This window comes from Chelon labrosus, assembly GCF_963514085.1.
Source record: "Chelon labrosus genome assembly, chromosome: 21".
In the NCBI taxonomy this organism is placed as follows: domain Eukaryota; kingdom Metazoa; phylum Chordata; class Actinopteri; order Mugiliformes; family Mugilidae; genus Chelon; species Chelon labrosus.
This window is the reverse complement of record NC_140354.1, coordinates 17,701,044-17,722,376: the sequence shown is the minus strand read 5'-3', so window position 1 is coordinate 17,722,376 and position 21,333 is coordinate 17,701,044. Positions and strand designations below refer to the sequence as shown.

At 42.6% G+C, this 21,333-nt stretch overlaps 1 protein-coding gene across 1 annotated transcript in view; it reads right to left on the bottom strand.

Moving 5' to 3' along the window:
- Window positions 1–577: 577 nt before the first annotated feature.
- plppr2a (phospholipid phosphatase related 2a) overlaps window positions 578–21,333 on the bottom strand; it is a 41,034-nt gene continuing 20,278 nt past the window's right edge. The window contains exons 3-7 of the mRNA XM_084569953.1: window positions 6,169–6,289; window positions 5,357–5,607; window positions 4,090–4,266; window positions 2,591–2,718; window positions 578–966 (exon numbers count right to left, since the gene is read on the bottom strand). Of these exons, the coding sequence (XP_084426079.1) occupies window positions 858–966; window positions 2,591–2,718; window positions 4,090–4,266; window positions 5,357–5,607; window positions 6,169–6,289 (786 nt within the window). The 3' untranslated portion in view covers window positions 578–857. The remainder of the gene's footprint in view (window positions 967–2,590; window positions 2,719–4,089; window positions 4,267–5,356; window positions 5,608–6,168; window positions 6,290–21,333) is intronic.

The following is a 21,333-nucleotide window of genomic DNA, read 5'->3' as shown; positions in this document are numbered from 1 at the left end:
AAACTAATATTTACTCCCGAATGCGACGGCTCACTGTTGTGCCACCTGCAGCCGGGTTTTGTCTCATCCGACGAATTTCACGTTGGCAAACACATTTTTGGCATCTGAGAGAAATAAATAAAAAAAAAAAAACAAGAGGATAGCCAAGTGAAGATGTCTGCACTTTCATCCTGTTTGCTTTATTCTGCTGCTTCTGCTGAGAGATATGAGACGGATCCTTTGATCTGAGCAAACATCATCCAGAGCCGACTAGGGCGCCGCTACTCAGACTACAGTGTGTGACATTGTGTGTGTGTGCGCATGGGATGAGATTAGGTGTGTATGGCTTGCTAAAAGGATGCGTTTCTTTTTTTTTTTTTTAACGGGTAAATCTCAGCTGCACACGTCTTCCTTCGGCGGGCTTCTTTGGTCCAACATGGCAACCTCCAGTCAGCACACATGAAAGCTGTGTCCTGGGAGCTTACGCGCCTCCTTCCTCGTACAGTTGCAGACAATAAATAAATAAATAAATAAATAAATAAAACAAAAACCAGTGGACATTCTCAGTGATCACAGTTTTTTTTTTTTTCCTGTACGGACCACACCACTGAAGTTCATACAAAAAATGTTAAGAGATGTACCTGACTGTACTGAGTGTTCAGAGTTTTGCTTTACTGGACGTCCAGCAAAGAGAAAGTCTTTAAAGCCTATCGGTTCCCCAGGGCTTGAGAGGGTAAAAGGGATTTTTTTTTTTTGTATGTGCTTCATTTCATGTATATTAAGTGAGGCCTAGACCTGCGTGGAATAGGAGCGGTGCAGCGTTGCATGCCGCCCGGCCGGATGGGCGGCGCAGTGCGGCAAGTGCTGCTCCGGCTGGTCTAGACTTCGCTGGAAATGGAGCGAGACGGTATGAGGACATCGGGGGTGGCGGGGAACCGATAGGGCTGATGGTCATGTGATCTCGGTGAACGGAGATCCACGCGGAGTCTGCAGGGGGAAGAGAGGAGTGAGAAAGAGAGAAAGAGAGAGAGAGAGAGAGAGAGGACGGGGGAGGGAGAGAGGGAGAGGGCGGAGCAGAGAGAAAAGTGAAGAAAAGAATAATCAAGAGCAATGCAAGGAATGAGGGGTGCGGGTGGGTGGGGGACGGAAAACAGAAATAGTTGACGGAGATAGCGTGGTGGTCGATGGCGGGGCAGGAAAGATTCAGAGTCGAATGTTAGAATGGTTGGATGTAGGCGTTGTAAGGTGGGGAGGAGGAGGCGAGTGCAGGATGCTGGAGGAGAGTGAGGGACAAGGGAGCAGATTGAGAGGAGAGGTGGGGGAGACAGAGGAAAAGAGGCAGTCAGGTGAGGGTTAGTGACGGCGACAGACCACACAGGACGCAAGACAACTTCCTACGTACGTCACCCTTGAGAGAATCTCTTTAGGAAATGCAGCACTTTTTAAAGACCAGTTACAACTTAAAGGGGAACTTTGTTTTTTTACAACCTGGACCATATTTCTGGCATAAAATACGGTCGTTTACTCACCCATATAACTTTGGTGTCATTTGGAGTCGTTCGGAAGATATTTAGATCCGCGTATATCCATATAGTGGGAGTGAATGGGGCACCGAAACGCAGCCTCTAAATAACGCATTATCTGCCGCGAAACTCGTTTATTTCACCAATATTTTGTTATCGTTGTTGTGTATTGTTGTTATATTTACCTGTTATCATCATCCAGGGTCTGTAGATTGACCAACTAACCTCTGACCTGGGCTTGTTTACCTGTAATTTGCTCGTTTTTTGCAACATGGCTGAATATTTTTCCAGTTCTGAGGTTGTGGATGACGACTTTGTTTATGATGGATGTCCTTACTGTTTTGAGCCAGAGTATACGGATGAGAAGTTCATTGAAAGGAGTATGCAGAGGCAGAGAGAGGAACAGCTGGCAGATTATTAGTTATTTAGAGGCTGCGCTTCGGTGCCCCAGTCACTCCCACTATATGGATATACGCGGTATATCTAAATATCTGACGCACGACTCCAAATGACGCCAAAGTTACATAGGTGAGTAAATGATCGTATTTTATGCCAGAAATAAGGTCCAGCTTGTAAAAAACTGTAGTTCCTCTTTAAGGGGACACGTCTACCTTTTTATTTTTTTTCTTCCTCCAGTTTTGCATTAAATCCGAATGCTATATTGCATCGCAGCGGTGTCTGCCTGACTCAACTCAAAGATATAAGTGACACTCTAAATCCCTGATAACAAGAGAACGTGTAGCACTGCAGGCTTCAGCAGCGAGGTAGCGCCTCTCAGGGAGGCAAACACTAGACTAGTCATTTCACACCACTGCAACAAATCTCACCTGCGTTCTTATCAGGCTACAAGCAGGCGTTGGTGCGCAGAGATTTAAAGGATTCACCTGGGTGTGTTTGTCAGGACCGGAGGGGTGCACGCGGGGCTCGGAGCATGCATGTTTGGAGATTTTATTTCTTTTTTTGGGGGGGAGGGGGAAGGAACAAGAGGGGGATTCAGTTAAGAGACAAGGGGTGTGTATCTCGGTCCTTTTGGGGAGCACGGTCGTGCCTCACACCCACCCTCGCCCCTTACCTGAGGGCCACTTAACTTTTCGAGTGGACTCTCCACACAGGGCAGCGTCACCATCGGCATGCCCAGGACCGACTCAGGGCGCTGGGGTCGCGGCGGAGGAGGAGCGGGCTGCAGCTGCTGGAAGTTGTTTATCACACAAGCCACCTGGAGGCAGGCCGAGAGGAAAGAAAGAAGGAGATCAGGAGATTGGAACCTGAAGCATTCAATTTTTCTCCGAGTCGGGATAGTGTGCATTTAAAAAGAGCAGCGTGTGACTCAGCATTTGAAGGTTTGTAAAGTTGCACGCCATGGACAAAATATGTAAGTATCTGCCCTAATGTGAGCTGGAAACATTAGCATGCCTTGCTAACTAGCTTCCTACCTACGCCACACTTGACAAACTTAGTAGACTTCTGTCAAATCAGCTTTTCTCCTCCAAAAGAGAAGTACATAAAGTTCAGAAATCTAAACATTATGTTGCTTTTTCAAGTGCTGGCCTCAAGGAGATGGGTCCCCACATATGAGCTACGTTTTGCTCGACGTTTCTGTTAAAAGCTAGTTTTTCCTAGCCACCATCACCTTAGCGCTTGCTTTGGGGGTTTTCGGACGGGTTTTGTAAAACATCTCGTGTCAATTTGAATTTTTCATTGACGGCATATAAATGAAATTGAACTGAATTGAAGAGTTTCTAAGGTTAGCGTCCAAACCATTAGCATTCTTACATTAGAATGCTAATGCTACGCTAACACTAGTGGAATTTCCAGTGAAAGCAGGTGATATGAAGCCTGTTGCGCTGCCCACGTCAGTTTGGTTGACGCGTCAACCAGTCATGTAGCTTTTAAGCCGATGATGTCATCAGCAACGTCAACGAGCGCTTCCGCGGCAACAAGGCCACGCGATGTCCGCAACGTAGCTTTTGTCGCTCAAGGGGTTTGAACTCAAAGCGAGACAATCTAACTTTACAGAGCAATTCAAGTGAAAACTACTTTTTTGAAGAGACTCTCTCAACTACACTGCTGTATACTACAGATTTCTAGTCAGATTTTATAATGTGTCTGAGGAAAATGTTGAAATGTTGAAATGTCCAACTGCCTCCTCCTTTCATTATGGCTTTGCGTAAGCTTGCTGATTAGCCTCTGCAGTTTCGAGACGCTAACGATCGAGGTGGTGTTCTTACAAGTTATGACTCATGTTACCACTTGAACGCCAAGCATCATTGTAAACTTTAGAAGTGCCATGGGAGTGAAGTGAATGAGCGCTGCTCAGAAAATGGCCAATTACCCACTTCCTCTCTCCTTTACTTATGGTTAAACTTAATGTTTAAAGAGGCAGTCAAAAAATGAAGCTTTGCTTAAATCATAGCAAGTTTCAAAGACACAGGATCAGATATCATCTTCTCTTAGGCCTCGATCCTACTGCTGGATAAAATCTGTTTCCTTCCATATCCAGATTGACTCTTGAAAGTGTGGACAGGAAAAAATAAAAGTGATTTCCTGTCAGATTTCGCGTCATTATAATATTTTCTTCTCTCCTCACCAAAAACACGGCGATGGCTCCCCCGGTGAAGAATCCCGCCAGGACGTCGGCCCAGTGGTTGCGGTACTCGGCCACCCTGATCACACCGACCAGCATGGCCAGGCAGAGGAGCGTGAGGCTGATGGTGGGCTTGGTGAGCCGCGTGCCTTTGGTCCTAAACACCAGGGTCACGTACATCTGCAGGACGCCACAAAGAACATGCAAGCAGTAAACTGTCAGGGTCAAAATACAGCTTTATATTAAGATGGGTTCAGACTGAACACAGAATAGACTATAAAGCATGTGTCAAACATACGGCTCGTGGGCCAAAAGCGGCCCGTCAGAGGGTCTAATCTGGCCCGCAGCATGAATTTGCAAAGTACAAAAATTACATAGAAGACTGCAATTTTTCAAAGAAAATAACTGCTATCCCAAATTTTTCTTAATACATTTCATTGTATTAAATGTAAACATTCTCCTAATTTACTTGCTCTTCTTTGCACTAAAACAAATGGAAAAAGTCTGGAGTTGTCGTTACTCATAGGGTATTATTCTGTTATGTTACTGGTCTGGCCGCTTGAGATCAAATTGGGCTGTTACGTGGCCCCCAAACTAAAATGCGTTTGACACCCCTGCCATAGAGGAAACAACCTAGCCCTTCAGGTGAACACTTTGGGACTTTAATTCTGCAAAAATATAGTCAACATCAGATCATATGTGCAATTTAAGAGGGTTAGGATGAAAGAAAATTCCTTTGTCCCTCATCACTGATCAGTATTTTTCCTGAAATCTGGTCCCATGACGGTCAACCAGAAGGGGCAGGACTTCACCTCCCTATTTTATAGTGGGTGGAAGTACAAAGGATAAGGAGAAAAGCCTATTTCATCTGGAGGCTTGTGCACAAGTTTAAACTGTGTCAACATTAGCAAAATTAGCTAGCACTTCATGACTCAGACAGAAGTCTGCAGAAAGATGGGATGGTTGGTTCTTAGATCAGTTCTGAGTCTGAGCAGTCACGACCAAACAGATGCACACACCACACTCAAATGAAACAGGTTGTTCGTTTTGGTTTGATAATGGGAGAAGTTTGCCTTCAGGGCTTAGGGCAGGAAAGCTTTCTAGCAGAAAGGCTTTAGGAAGTCAGATGAGGAATCAGGTTTTCTGCCAGAAAGCCCTCTCCCATGCGTGGTCTGGAATAACATGGTGAAAGCGGAGTTTCAAAGTGCTTGCAGCATGCAGTCAAAAGTCTTTATGAAAGCTGTACCACCTCCAGCACGCTGCAACCTACCACTGTGTACACCGCCGAGTAGACGCTGAGCGCTGCGTCCTTCGACGGGAAGGATTTGCGAGCGGACATGACGATCAGTGGGTTCCCCGTGCAGGCGCGGCGCTCTGTGATGTACTGCATGGTGGACTGGCAGCCCAACGCGGTGTAGTTGGGCCGGCACGCCGACAGGAAGTGAGGCGTCTGGTTTCCTGTCACCACCTGGCCGGCGTTGGCGAAAATGGTGGTGGTGAACAGGCCAAAGGCATAGACCCCTGGGTGGGAGAAAAGTTTGAGGAAGAGTTTCGACAGAGAGGTGGGGAAAATTGGTGGAAAACGTGATAAAGAAGTGGCATATTTTTACAAACAGAAAAGCATTCGATATTTAACGGAAAGTGAGATCAAAACACTTAGAGATAAAACGTCTGATAATATGTTTTTCCTCCTTAAAATAGCTCCGACACATTATTATCAGCTGAGGTGTGAAATTGCAACAGAAGCCTTCACCTCAGCCGATTCAGCTCAAGATGCAAATTTGCAAGCTGTTTAATATTCATGAGCGTCCTCCTGCTAGGATCGTGAATATTCTGCCTCGAAGATTTCACCACGTTTTATCATCCAATTAACAGTTACATGCACAAGCTCTGGTTGACAAACTGAGGTGTAGCAGGTCACGTTTTGACAATTCAACCTCTTCTCTCGTCGGGGTTTTGATATTTTTTTTCTCGCCGTTTCCCACTCTTCACTGATAAAGTCGCACATAACGGCTATAAAAGTGGCATTTCACAGGCCTGTAAAGAGCAGAGGGGCTGTGTAGTACTAAACGCCTGGCGTACCTAGGAAGCGTATTATGCGTCTCAGCAGGGGGTTGAAGTAGCAGCAGTCTGCAGTGACAATGGTCTTCTCCTGGGTTCCCTCTGCCTTGGTGAAGAAGGCACACAACTCTCCGACGAGAATCTGAGAGAACAGAACGGTTGGTAGAAAAAAATCAGTATATGCAATATTGGGGGTCTCTTTTTATTCAACATACAATTATGAATTCACTGTATACCCCACTGTTACAGAGGTAAGCTTCTAAACGCAATTGCAACACAGCAACCTAACATATAGCATCACTGTTGGTGAGATACACTGAGGCAGCTGCAGATTCAGTGTTTTAATCGAAGATGCTCAAATCCAAGCTGCACTAAAGTTAAAAATCAAAGGTTCCTAAGTAAAGTATAAATGAAAGATTTTATATTTTCTTTTGCTAACAGAAGACATTGACACAGCCATATTCAATACTTTAAACAATTTGCTAGCTAAGATGTGCGCGGATGTTAGCGGACATTAGCTTAAAGCGTTCAGGCTAGCTTATGTCAACACAAGATTGGTAACACTTGGCCATGACGAAGATGACATGTGCGGGAAATAAATAATCTGAAAGATGTTTAGGAGAAAATCAGAGGCACGCATTCATTCAGTAAAGTTTTAACAGTGTTATTTTATTATTTTTTTTTAAAGAGATGTTGCCAGATGCTGCCAGATATTGTGAGAACCTGTAACAAAGCATTTTTTTTGGGATAGTTTTGGAAGATATGTGGCCTGTTTAAAATGGGTCCAGTATTTAATTTATTTGACTATGACTATGGGGTGAAAGAATCTGTGCTCAGGTGCATGTCTCCCATTGGAGTGAATGGACTAGCTAACAGCTAATGTACTAAAGAGGCGGGCGATAGCAAAGCCCACCAGACTAGTAATTTCTATTCATCAAATAATTTGGTTTATGACCAAACTAATTTTATAATGCTAACATGCTTAACAAAGATGATGACCATAGTATATAGGCTACTGCTTGCTAAACGAGCCATTACTTTCATGCTAGCATGTTTTGTATGTTAGCGTTTAGCCAACGGTATCACTTTGGGTATATGTGGTTGTTTAGCATGTTCACAAACAAATTCCATATGAACAGCCTTGTTTTACAGTATTCACAACCTCATAAGTGGAAATTTTTGAAAAGGTCGTTGTTAACAAGTTGGTTGTATGTCGCAATTTAGTCCTGTTTTCTTTGTGATTTTACAATACGTCTGAGGGAAATGTTGATATTCCTAACAACCTCAATAGTTCACTGTGTCTTTGCATATCTCACATTAAGGTCCCTCATTAATTGCTTGCTAAACGGTTAGCCTCAGTGGCTTCTAGGCACCAGTAGTTACGGTTAGTTACCACTGGAACGCCAAAAATTTCCCATTTCATAACCCCAATTTCATGAATTCTATTTGAAGGCAGCAATAGACTCTTAGTCTTGTTTGCTATATTCATTAAAAACATCACACTTCCTGGCATTACTTATGACCCCAGAACTCACCATGCAAAACATACCAAATCAAAACTCTTTTCACATTAATTAAGTGTAGGCTCTCAGATGTAAACTCAGTACAGCGTGAAAGCTGCTGTTATCAGAAATGGCCGTTGCAGAGCGCTCCCACAGTTTCACTGCTGGTTTTGTGATGAGCATCAGGCACAGACTCTGGTCAGGTGACCGTGTTTCAATTTGTTCCCTGCGAGTCTGAACAGCGGTGCCTCTCCAGACTGATGATCCCTTAATGGGCTGCAACTGTGAGGCTCATGTGTGTGAGAGCCTGCAGCACTCAAAAACACTAGCGCACACTAACAGCCAGCTCTCTCTGTGAACAGCCATCTATAACAAAGATAATCTTAAATAATCCTGACACACCGACACATCAACCACTCTTCTGTTTGCCACGCTTAACATAATTTCCTATTTACGCCTCACAGCCGCAAAAGTCTAAAGCACTGCTGACTCAACGACAGAACTACTGACGCAGAGGGAGAAAGAAAGACGAGAGATGAGGAGAACGATTTGGCTTCCGCCAAGTCTCAAGCTCATAAGTCTTTCCAAGAGGGTCCGGCCGAGTCAAAGGAGCTAATCGCATGCGGCAGTCCTGTGAAGTGCATGCCCAGCCGAGTGATTTCTTCCATTAGTGAGACCAAACCCCACTGGGTGTCCCATGGCAACCCTCAAAACGCTAATATGAGCATGAAATCAAATTGAAGGGGGTTAATCAGAAGCTTCGATGTTGGGGGCACCGTCACACCGCGGACAAGCATTTAGGGGCCAATTAAAAGGAAAACATAGTGGCTGTTTCCATGGGGACTGCATGTCTACAGAGCCTGTGTAAGGAATGAAGTGTGAGATAAAAATGGGTTGTCACTAGTGGACAAAAGGCGTCCAAGAGGGACATTTTACCAAGGGCAACGCTGTACAGGAGTGAGTGGCAAGCCTTTTTGGAAGCATAGTTGTACTACTACCCCATTAAGCATTCATAGAGAGGGCGTAATCTGTGTATCCACGATAGGACGCTTTACACAGTCAGTTACGCACACTGAACTCAGCAGTTTCAGGCTGATTTCACAATTTGTTCAGCCAGCGCAATCTAGACGAGAGAAGGTCTGAGTTGACAAAACTGGTATGCTTGTATAGATTTACTTTCAATGTGTTTCCATAGAGTGCTTCAGGTAACCAGCTATTATAAATTACAATGAGATTAAGAGTGCCACATCTCACTCATTTGAGACGTAGCACTCTTAATCTCATTCTTTGTCCTTGTACAATGACAATAAAGGCTTCTTTCTCTAATCTCTATCTCTTCTCGTATTAAACTCTTCAGTTTCGGTTTGAGCGACCCTGTAGCCTCTGCGTAGGTTGAATTCCCAAAATTCTGCAGTTTTGTTCAGTGCTTAATTGATGACTAGGCACCAGGCTGTTTGTTTTTGATTAATTAGAGACTCAAATGGCTACCCTAAACTGCTCCCACTCATAACTTGATATTATTACAAATTAAAGTCACATAGATTAAAGTTCTGGAAATGCTTTGAGGGGAACTACATACCTTCAAGGATAACTAGGAAGTAGGAATGTTGTAGTGATCTGATAAGCAGGTTGAGGTTGGCACGTCAACTTAACTTAGTCCTGTGTGAACAACCTGGCAAATAACCTTCGATGTAGCGTGAACCGTTGGTCTATTTCTTCGAGTTTTGTTTCATTTTTTTACAGCGTGTTCAGCGTTGCGCCACTAAATGTTTCTCTTGTACCGGCAAACTACCAACCCTGCCGAAGGACCCGAAAAATACCCTAAAAATTGAGTCCTATGAAGCATAGTTAGTTCTTAATCCCTGCAATGCAGACCCACCAAAAAGAGGCTACTTTCGCCGAATTATAGGAACTATATAAAGGTTTTACAGTGTATTTAAGGCTGTTATAGAGAACATATGTCTACTGCTCATGAATTCTGCAAAGAAGCTTCCAATATATAGGAGTTAGCTGAAAAGCAGTTGGCTATAAATGAATAGTCAAACAGGAGGGGTCAAGGTGCACGGTCGACGTGAAGACAATACAAGGAGGATATTGTCCATCTTGACTCATTCGTCTTAAGGCATCTGGCTTGGGTTAATTTCTTCTTTACGTTTCTTGCAATCCTTATTCATGTCAAATTGCTTGTTGGATGTGGAAAATCGGACCCTGAAAAGTCGTATTAGTTGTCATGTGAGAGAGTAAAGGAAAGACATTTCCATTGATCTGAAGAATAAGGAAAAGATGAGGTTAAAATATACCGAAAGTAAAAAGGTAGTGGGGTTAGGGGTAGTCGTGCAGAAATGAAGTCTTCATGCGTGGGTTGCATCCATGTGAATCATGCTCCTTCAAGGATTCACGGTTAAATATGACGAGGCTGTCAATGCAGTTTAGAGACAACGGGATTATAATCCCTTGAAATGGAACTGCTCATCGAATCTATACACTGACAACGCACTGGCAGTGCGATGCGTACGAAAACTGCAGGACACGTGACTTTGTCGAGCTGCAGAAGTTGAGGAAAAAAACTAACGTGGACATGGACGTGTATTACATGCACACTCACATGCATCATTCAGAAGCAAGAACAAGAGGATAGGAGTAAAGGAATCAAACATTAATCCAGACATGAGACGTGATTAGCTCTCAGAGCGTTCACGAACAGCGTCGTGAGAGCAATTTTTTGTCCGCACAAGGAAGCCGGAGGATCCTGCTCTGTGTGTGTGTGTGTTTAAGTAATCAGATCTCGATTTGTGTCAGTGGATATTAGTCAAATATGAGCGGGGCCTTTTTATGAATACGCGCCTATTAGGAGGCGATAAGCGGGGATGTTTTACTCTGAGATGAATGAACAGGATTGTGGAGCAGGACGTGAGTAATGTTAGAGGAACGTTTTTGGATAAATGTGTCTTATATTTACATTTTCATAAGTAATTTCATTAAAAAAAGACACTAAATCTGAGTGAATACGTGTATTCAGAACTTGGGGAAAATGGCACGATGCGTGCACATTCACCACAAGCCCTTTTACAAGTTACGGTGAATGCGTAAGATTTAATTACCGCGTGTTTTCCTTGCTTGAGGATTAGATTGAGGATGCAGGAGACAAACAGCACGTCATGTGGAATGATGTCAATAAAGCTGTGAGGGGACAAATCAGCCTGCGTCTACAGCAGAGCACCGAGACACGGATTGCTTTCATTAATATTCCCGTCTGCAAATAGCATCTGACACTGTTCAGTCGGTGTTAGTGATAAAATGAGGTGGTAGAAAAAGAAAAAAAAAAACATACGGAGAGGAGAGACAGATGGAAATGTAATTTATTCTAGACCCTGAGCAGGTAAATAAAAAATATTCTGCAAGAAGCACTAAGAGTTTTGATAGCGTTTTTATGGTCAATTCAAAGTTCATGTTTGACTTGACGTGGAAAGTCTTAGAGCCCCTGAAGACACAATTTAAGATCTTGCATTTCTTGACAGCATTAAATATTCATGACTAAATATGCAGCAATCACAGCTGAGTTTAGGGGGAAAACTTTACAGTACATATTTAATTTATGAGGAGTTTAAAAATCAAAAGATCCGGTAATCATCTGGTGTGGTTTGATTAGACTTGACTGGCATCGTGTAGAAACCCCTCGCTAACAGTAAAGCCTCGTCAGCGTATAAGTTGATTCCCCATTGCCCAACCGTTTGCAGTCACTCTTGTTTTTTATGTACATTCGCCATTCCGGATGTTTCCAAGTAGAACATAAAGACATCACTAATGCATAGATGGAGCTAGCTATTTGGTGATAGCAACCAAAGATGTGGACGGTGTTTCCTTGTGGTAAACATTTGGAGAATTTGTATTGGCATCCAGAGCTGGGTCTGGCCATTTTGATCCCCTAGGCCTCTGAAAGCAGCACCTGACCTGTGCTTGGACGGCCTTTTCATGATGACAATATCTTCTTCTTATCTGCGGCGCTACCTGAGATGTGCACCGGTAGCTCTCCCCTCCCCCATCTTCCACAGTGCACGGCCCAGGACAGGTTCAGAACCAGGTCGGGGGTGGGGAGCATTCACGGTCTCTTGTCACCACAACCCTGCTCGTCTCTTTGTCTACGCCCCTTATGAAAGAAATCAAGAAATACGTTTTTAGGGTCTTTGACTACTCTTGAGATGAGAGTGGTTGCCAAATTGTTGGTTTCAGAAAATCACAAAAGCCTTTTTTTCTCTGTTATCAAGCAAAACCAGATGTAAACTCTAACAAAATGATCTGAATGGGATTGTTTTGATGCAACTGCTAGTAGTGGTGCATTTGCAGCCATTCAGCCAAAACTTATTAGTTCACTGTGTATCTGCATAGGGGAGGTGCTGCTGTCAGAATTAGTCCTATTCAGCTGCTTTACATGTGACATCAACTATTTGTGTGCTTCTCTTCACCGAGTATTGCTTTTACGGAGAGGTTGCCACGCAACAAGCAAGATAATTTAGGTATGCCTATAAATAAAACAAACAACATGTAACCTAATGTGTTAATAAGGGAGCTTTAGAGGTGATGGAAGTGGATTTCATTGCTTATGAAGTGCTGTTTCTCCTCATGTTCAGTCTTTACGCTAAGCCGACCTGTTGTAGCTTCAAACACAGACCAGTATTTGAGAGGCTTGGCTCAAGACTTTTAAGTGCTTTGTGTTAAAAGTTTTAGGCAATTCTTCCTGTAATAAAAGCCCGTTCTTAGCTTCTGCTCAAAGTTCTTCCTGTTCGTCAACGATCGAATGTGGAGAAACTCTAAATGGCAAGAAGCACAATCAATCATTTGTAAATTATTAATCAGAAAACCTTTGTTGTAGATGTTTTTTTATCCATCCTTCTCTGGATCTAATCTAACGAGAGCATGCAGCTCTTGCACTGCACAGACCCACTTTAGTGAAGCGCAGCTCCGCAGCCATAAGAACTAATGCCTCTGACAAGATTGGGAAACGTATTCATGTGTAAAGTACAAAGAGATGCCTAGCTGTCACTGGCATCCCATTATCTGTCATCATCTACGGTGACCTCAATCTCCGCAATGCGTTGTATACGTGAGATTTGGGCTAATGGACGATACGAAAGACACTGCACTTGTCTGGGTGCATCAGGATCACCGCCACCTTTACTCACATGTGGTTCTCGCTGGGGTTTTGACGGCGAGCAGAGGAGAGCGGCTGTAAAACACACAGCCAGGACAAGTCCAATAAGACGGAGAAGTTTAACAATGATTTGACATGAAATGGGATGATGATTGACGGGAAAACGTGATCTTTATTTTTCTGGATGAATGGACATAAACCCACAATAAATGCACAACACAATTGATTGCACTTCACACAAAGCTGCAGCTAGAAAATTGCCCACCCACTCATGCATACACATCCACACATGAGTGAAGCCCTCCAATTGAGTGCATCATAGCCATTGTTAACCTGCTGAGAATTTGTCCAGTGGCTTCTCATCTTACATTAGACTCTTTATCACCGTTTAGCAGCATCACTAATCCCCCTTCTTTCTCTCCAATCTCTCATTTTCCTCTGTTACCATTCATTGTTTTTTTCCACACTGGAAGGAAAAGTAGGTTATATATTCTTTGTCTTTTTCCTTCTATTTTTATCCAGTTCGATTTCACACCCCGTCCCCCTTTTCCCCAAGCTCTGTTACATCCTTTAACAATAAGCATCGATGTGACCTATAGTTGTAATCGATCATTCCAGTTTTGACTCTCTCTCTCTTAACAATTGTACATTATTTGTTTACAATGAGCCATTGTATGATGTTTGGGTCACGGAGCTGAGGTAGGATAGATGCCAACTAACCACAGGCTCAGGTTAGGTTTAGACGTAGAGTTAGGTTAGGGAAAAGTCGCAGTGCTCCAGATGAGCACTGCGGAGGGCACTGGCACAGGGGAATAAAATGTATAAAATACCTTATTATTGTCTCCTCTGAATAAACTTGGTTCAGTTAAAAAGGTTTTAGATAAAAAGGGAGATCTAAAGCTGGATTCCCAAGGCTCTGGCTAGGTTAGGTTAGGGAAAAGTCGCAGTGCTCCAGATGAGCACTGCGGAGGGCACTGGCACAGGGGAATAAAATGTATAAAATACCTTATTATTGTCTCCTCTGAATAAACTTGGTTCAGTTAAAAACCAACCCTAGGGTCTAACCCTAGGGTTAGACCCTAGGGTTAGGTTAGGGAAGAAGGGTTAGGTTTGGGGACAAGGCAGTAATCTTACTCTTAAAGAGAAAGTTACTAATGCACAGGCACAGGCTGTATCTTCCATAAGTTAGAACAAAGTTGTTGAATTGAATTGGAGGATTAAAGTTAAAAGAATTTGGACGATATTAATCAAAATAAAGAAGGGTTAGGGTTAGACCTAGGGTTAGGTTTGGGGACAAAGAAGCAAGTTTATTCCTAAAGAGAAAGTTACTTATGCACAGACCTAGGGTTAGGGTTAGACCAGGGGTTGCGTTAACCGAATATTTTCTGTCATTGACCGTTTTTTTTAAAATGACTTTATATGTAATTTAGAACAAAAAGAAAAATGTTTTTGGAAACTATATATATATACAGTATTCTCTAAGGGTAAAACCTTCATTCCTAGACAAGAAAGTGCAACCAAACCACCTTTACACCCATTCATTCATCTGTTTCATCACTTTGATTCCTTCCAGAGCTCCTGCCTCCTCCCGCTTTGTTGCCTTTCATCTTCGCTCGATCATTTTCTACCGAGGCTGAAGCGCTCGCCGTGTCACAGAACGACGCCGATTTGGACCAGTGTCCCCGCGGTAAGATGTAAGAATAGAGCTGGAGATGCACCCCTGTTGCGAATGCAGATTGGGGCTCTGGCGTTTGTCAGAGATCTCCGAGGTGCTGAGTGAAGCATGGCAGTCCACCAGCCTCCCAGGACCCCTGAGGTGTCTCTCCTCTGTGCATGAGTCAGAAGCGGATCAAAGCTAAGAAGCAGAAATGACAGCCGCTGCTCGGTCTAATCTCATTTCACAGGAATGGAGTGACTCCTGCTGCAACCACTAGTTAGGCAGGAGGAAGGCATAAACTCTATCTCTGTCGCACCGTTCGCTGCTTTGCCAATCAGGTTGATGCAATACTCGGGTGAAAGAGAGGAGCTTGTTGAGGTGACAGAGAAAAGAGAAGGTGGCAGCAGGAACAGGGAGATTGGAGGTGATGAGAGTGTCAAAATGGTTTGCAATCCTCTGCTGGCTTGGGTTGGGTGATTACCATCGTGAGCAGTTAGATGAGAGCTGTTATTGTGTTCCAGGCAGAGTGGGAACTGTGCAGACTGTGGCAAATTATCCTTCTGTGTGGATATCAGCACCGTGGTTAGATAGAACAGATAGAGACTCTTTAATGTGCAGCCAAGAAAACAACACAAGCCTCTTCTTTCCATGAACAGTATTTTACATTGACTTTCTTGAACTCCTCTTGTATTACATGTTCTCCTCATTGTACAGCCCTCACCATGGCAGGATAAGGAACAGAAGTCAAGGGGGCAGAAGCCAGAAAGCCTTCACCCGGACACATATGCTCCCCATGGCAGCCAGTGTCACAGCAACTGATGCCCAGACACCACCACCTCCTCTATGCCGTAGCCCACCCCGCCATCTGCCATCATTAACCTATGTTAGCAGCATACAGACAAACGATTGTGTTGGAGACATAAAGTAAAGATGGAGACGGCCAGTTGGGAAGACCAAAGCCTAAAAGAAAACAGAGTGACTGAAGAGAAAGCATTGATCCAGCCTGTGCAACTGTGCGTGAATGTGAGAAATTTTCTTTTAGGGCTGGTGTGAGGTCATGGTTCGCGCGGGTGAGGCATAGTGCAGTTTAATGTCAGTCCACTGACTTTAAGGCTGAGGGGGAGAGGTTGTCAACAGGACACCTCTGAAAAACTGTCAGTATTCACAAGGCTGAATGCACTTTGTCTACATGAGGATCTTTAACCTACAATGGGAGGTTATTGTCAAACGACCATGGTTAATTACTGACTACAGATACACTCTAAAAAAATGAAATATTGGATTTCCTTAATCTAGTTATGGCAAACCCAAAACATGGTTGTTTAAATGTGCAATATAATATACAATTAATCGTAACAACATGGTTTAAGTTTAAATCTACTCAAACTGTGTAAAGTAAATGCTACATTACGTAGAGTTACGTTGAACTAACATAACATTTTTTAATTAAATTTGCTAATGACTATTTGAACCAATTCCACATGACTTGAGTTAAATTTACTCGACACCACCACACCACAGCTATTAACTAACAGCAGTAATTCCACCATAAAACTATTATTTCATTCAAACAACACCAGCGTTTCATTTCTTAGAGCGTAACTGCAAATGTCGACTCTGTTGGTAAGGTACAGGTTCTTGGTAGTGGAAGCTTTCAGGTTTCCAGTAACATTAAGGTCAACAAGCAAAATGCCCTGAGACACTGGCATTGCCCCAAGAGGATAACTCATCAGATGACAGCTGATGGTTTCCCAGTTTATTTCTTGATGTAACAAACCATAAAACTTGAAGCTTGAAGGCATTGTAACGCTCCTAATAAGGCATTATAGCTCACTCCGTATTTCACAAAGGTTTGTTTACTGCAGCATGCATTGCATATAGGACTGTGAGCACTATGTGGACTTAGTCAATGGTGCAGATTTGCATTTGACCAAGCTTTTATCATGTCTGCAACGTTAACTGCAACATACGTGCATGGTTTTAGACATGAATGAATGCCAGGTCCAAAAGTTTACCAAGCAGAACACTGAATTGTCACAAGATGGTCAATGATATTTACTTCTCTTGTCAGTGGCTGATCGGTGTATGTAGCACCCACTTTGGTGGAAGGTATCAATTAATTTTATAAGTAAAAAGGATCAAGTTTAAATGAAGTCAAAAGTCGCTGAGTCGCTGAGTTAAAAGTCTTTTGCAAAATTTTGCAAAAATCTATTAGTAGCTGGTTTATTAACATTTAGAAGATGTTTCTTGCAACATGCAAACCCTTTGTAAAGGGTGTCCTGTTAGAGTGGCTTTATTTTTTTTCAAATATATAAATAAGAAGAGGTGAGTGGAGGTTCATGTTGGAATGTTGCAACAGTAGATACAGCATCTATGGTTTAAGTAGTTTGTGGCTAAACTGATTACTGTGACGTCTTAAAAATAGACACATGGACCTTGAACCTCGCTTTGAATTCAAAAGAGGTGAATCAGAAATGGCATTTTTATTATTACTTATAAAGCTACATATTCATCTCTGCATGTTTCTTTTATCTCCATTTGACTTGGGTCGCAGAAAAGAGGAATTCTTCTCACAACAACTGGGGCAGATAGATATTAGTTATTTCCTTCCTTTAGGGTATATATCATTATCACTCCAGCCACAGATTAAGTAAACAAGGTGACAAGACCCATCGGTTCACAGGTGACACCGTGTTAATTGGCAGGTTAGAGAAAATAGGTGTGAAGTGGAATCAGAAAGGGCAAGGAATAAATAATTCAAAAAGCAGCAGGAAGTGTTGGAGACAATCTTGGAGAACCCAGGAAAGTGGAAGTGGGTGGAAAAAAGGAAATTTCTGAATAAACTAAAAGACGAAACAGAGACATCTAAGTTACACTGAGTGGAGAGGAATGAATAGAACATGAAAGCAAAAAAGGTCAATGTGGATGAGACGTAGTCAGATGAGAAACGGGTTCTGGGTTATGGAGAACGGACACGCAACAGAGCGAGAGAAAGAAGAAAAAATAAAAGTGATCAAAGGAAGGATTTCGAAAGTGAACACAAACTTGCACACTCACTGTCAGAGCGAATCTTTGCTAGATAAGTTAATTCATCCCAAGCTTAACTGGATTACAAGCTCCATTAGGCAAACTTTCAAGATGCCCTTAAAATGAACCAATGAGTTTTCAGCGTTGCTGCAGATGCAGCAGTTGCCTTGGGATAAACTCTGGCAGCGAGCTACCAGAAATATCAAAAGTCGCTCGTTCGCTTCTCTAAATAAATAAATAATTATGTTGCATATACAGTATATTTTTTGACTGCAAGGGATTTGGGGCATGCTACAGTTTTTCCATCTTTAAAAATTACTCTTTGTTTGAAAACATTTAAAAAGTCCCCCGGAGACGTTGTTTTTGATCATCTTATTGTGCTAATGTTAGCTTAATTAGCTAGCTAGCTGAAGTGCTACAAAAAAGAAGTTGCTTTACCTCTTTAGCTCTGAGATCTTACACCTATTTTTTTCAAGAATTTCAATGCATTTCAAGAGTTAAACCTGCACAGGTGTACCCGCAGTAACGTAGAAGTGGCGAGCACAAATCAGTCGATTGGCAGGAATTAGCAAACAGGCAACTGGCGATGTTCACTGGGTGAGAAGCTGGTGAGGGATCGTGAGTGATGTGCAAGCTACTCAGTACTCTCCAATGGTTTTCACATTAATTATCTCTATTATTCCAAAATAAATATTGTGTTTGGCGTAAATTGTAAAGTTTGGGCTCAAAACACAACATTGACTGGACTTGACAAACTGAAGAACCTCCTTATGTGGGATTTTGGCGCTTGTTATGCTACCTGAGGGAAAAGCTCTGGGTATATATGACTAAAGAGCTGTTAGACTAAAGAGCTCACTTAAATTAAGTATTTTTCGGCACTTTTTCGGCACACAACTGCTTCGTCTTTTTATCAGACAAGCAGCCGGTCCTGAGTCCCTATCACTAATATGGGAGAAGGGAATGTGAGGATTTTGAACTTTGTACCCATCTTTCACAACCCTCAAATCATCAAAAACGTTCTGACGCATGAAAATTGCAATTTTCAGGCAAATCTGGAGAACATAAACCAGCTAATATTTGTGAACATATCTTATAATATCTAAATAAACATTAAGTATATATATAAATGTTTTATCCATCCACACTTCTGACAACACCCACCTAGGAGACATTGGTACCGTTGGTGCAGCTTGTAAGGCATCGTCTTTGTGTTCAAACTTTTTCATCGCCACATGCCTATACTTCCATCACAACGGCAGGATTTGTTGCAGGACTGTTTTATGTGGTGTTTACATCAACAAACACACTTGTATCGGCACATCTTCAATTTGTATTGAAAGAAATGGTTGTACCAATGACTCATTGCTTTTGGAAACTTTCTAGACACGTGTGTACTGTATATGTACGTGTACCTATGTAAATGTGGCCAGCAAAGAAGGGCAATGATGCGGGACTATTATATACTTCTTCATAAAAGTGGAGGGTTTGCTCTTTATGCTGAAACTTTCAGAAGGTGATTGATGATTTTAATTAAATGTAGGCACCCTACTGGGAGCTGACTGAGAGCTAGACCGCCCTCTGTTGGCCTCAGAGGACTCTGGCGCTGATCCCGGTACACTGGTGTCTGATCACCTTCAGTGACTCAGCCAGACAAGTCCTCCTCATTTATATTGTTAGTCTGCAAGAGTAATAGTTCTTAAATTACAATACAATACATATACTAACGTTGCTCAGCGCAGAACGTTAGGACAGATCCAAGCCTCTTACCGAAAGAGGTTTTGAAAGGTCAAAACTCTGTCTATCTTTTTTTTATTAAAGGTGGGTTGGCTTTTACGCTGTGCAGCCACTTCATCACCAAACACAAGGCACGGATTTGCTGCTGCAGTTCACAAAAAGAAATAAATCTCCACTGGAACCACCAGCAAATGGCACAGTGCATTTGCACCAGACTTGCTCCATCGCAGGGAATTACTGCTGTGATTTACTTTGCTGCTTGTTACACATACCAAGACCTCTGTCAGCACAGGTTAGGGCAGACTAGCTGGTGTAAGTAATGCGCTCTGACCCAGTTTGACATCCAAAGTAATTTACCGTCTGTTAGGGCAAATTTAAAGGTCTGCTTGTTTCGGATTAGTGAGTGCAGCCTGGCGCTATCACGTTCGACTGCTACATATCAGAAACAAAGTGAAGAAATTGCTTTGGAATTACTTCTTCCTCACGTGCAGACAAAGATAGAGATGCAAAAATAACGAACAAGACCATCAAATAGATAGTTTAACTGTTCCCTCCAAGAAAAAAAGTTATAAATCACTGCTAAATCTAATTCTTGTCATGGTGTGACAATGCTATGGTTATAGTTTGGTTAGGTTAAGGCACTTGGTTAGATTAGGAATAATGTGGTATGTGTTAAATTGGTGAATCTTTAAGAGTAGGGCTTAACTGTTGTGGTTTCCACTTGTTAACAACTTATTTAGCTTTCAGGAACAATCGTGGAGCAAAATAAGCTGCCGGTAATAATCAAATAAAAGGTGGTTTTCCGTGTTAGATTCTGGTGTTTTGTTGAACCGTCCATCCACCCCGATCTCCTAACTAACCGGCCGATATAGAGACACTATTTGGGTGCACTACTGTAACAACAAAGCTGTAAACTCTGGGGCTATAAAACAATATCACCAACACTGAAGTGTAAAAAAATTAAAAAATGCAGTTCCTCTAATGACCACTTAAGGCGAAAGTGAGTCATAAATGTTAAAATGTTCAACTTTTGCCGGAAATAAACATGTTTACAACAAAAACAAAAAGCGGTTTTGGTCTCTGTAGCTAATTTCTCGACCCATGAACACAGAAGGGGGAATTTCTATATAACCGGTTTATATTAGACCAAGACTTAATTAATGTTAGACATAATTGGACATTTCGCGTGAAAGGTGGCTGCTGTCTCAGGTCGCTATCTGGTCTGCTGCGGCGTCATGTTAAGGCTCATTTAAAGTATTACGGGGCATAGACGACGTAGCCTACGTACATAGCCTACACCGGTGCGAGCTATAAATACTTGTGCGCTCGTTAGTCTGGCTCGCTCTGTAAAAACGCCACCTTTTTTTGCCAGTCGGGTAAATTTTTGTTTCTACTTCCTGCTTCACTTTCTACTTCTGGTTTCACATTCAACAACGGTGGCTGAAAAAATTTCACAGAAGACGAGTCGTACAGATGATTGTACCTTCGAACCTCCTCAGTCAATCATTCTTCTGTGTGTTCCATTTTAATTGATCCAAACCAATCAATCTGAAAACTGCGGAGATGGAGAAGCAACTGGAAATACTAAACTGGAAATGCGCTACCACCAAGTGGACCAATCACAGGTCTTGCGATCTGCGTCGCCATGACACGTGGTTACATTTCTGGGGAAGTGCACGTTACACTACAAGTCTGGGTTGTCGCCATAGCTACAGCGTCAAATTAACTTTATTAGTCAGAAGGAGCCAGGCAGTGCCAAGATGGCGACTGCCGGAGCCACCACGCTGAGCTTCAAAACTGTTCGTGGATGGTTTGTCCAATAGATGCCTCCCTTCCTCTTTTGTTCCTGTCATAATTGCTAGTGCCACTAGAGGGCGGTCAAAACAGAAATACAAAAAAAAACAAACAACCTCTTATTCTCATAAAATCTTACAACTAGACTCCATCCAATTAGCAGGGAAACATGAATACTCGAATTTTCTGAAACCCTCTCCCACCTCTATTAATTTTCCTGAATCAATACCGCAATTATGCAGACTGAGATATATCAACTTTAGCAGTAGCTAATTAACACTTTGTGCATCTATTAAATTGCTTGTGCATATTGTTTTGGTCTG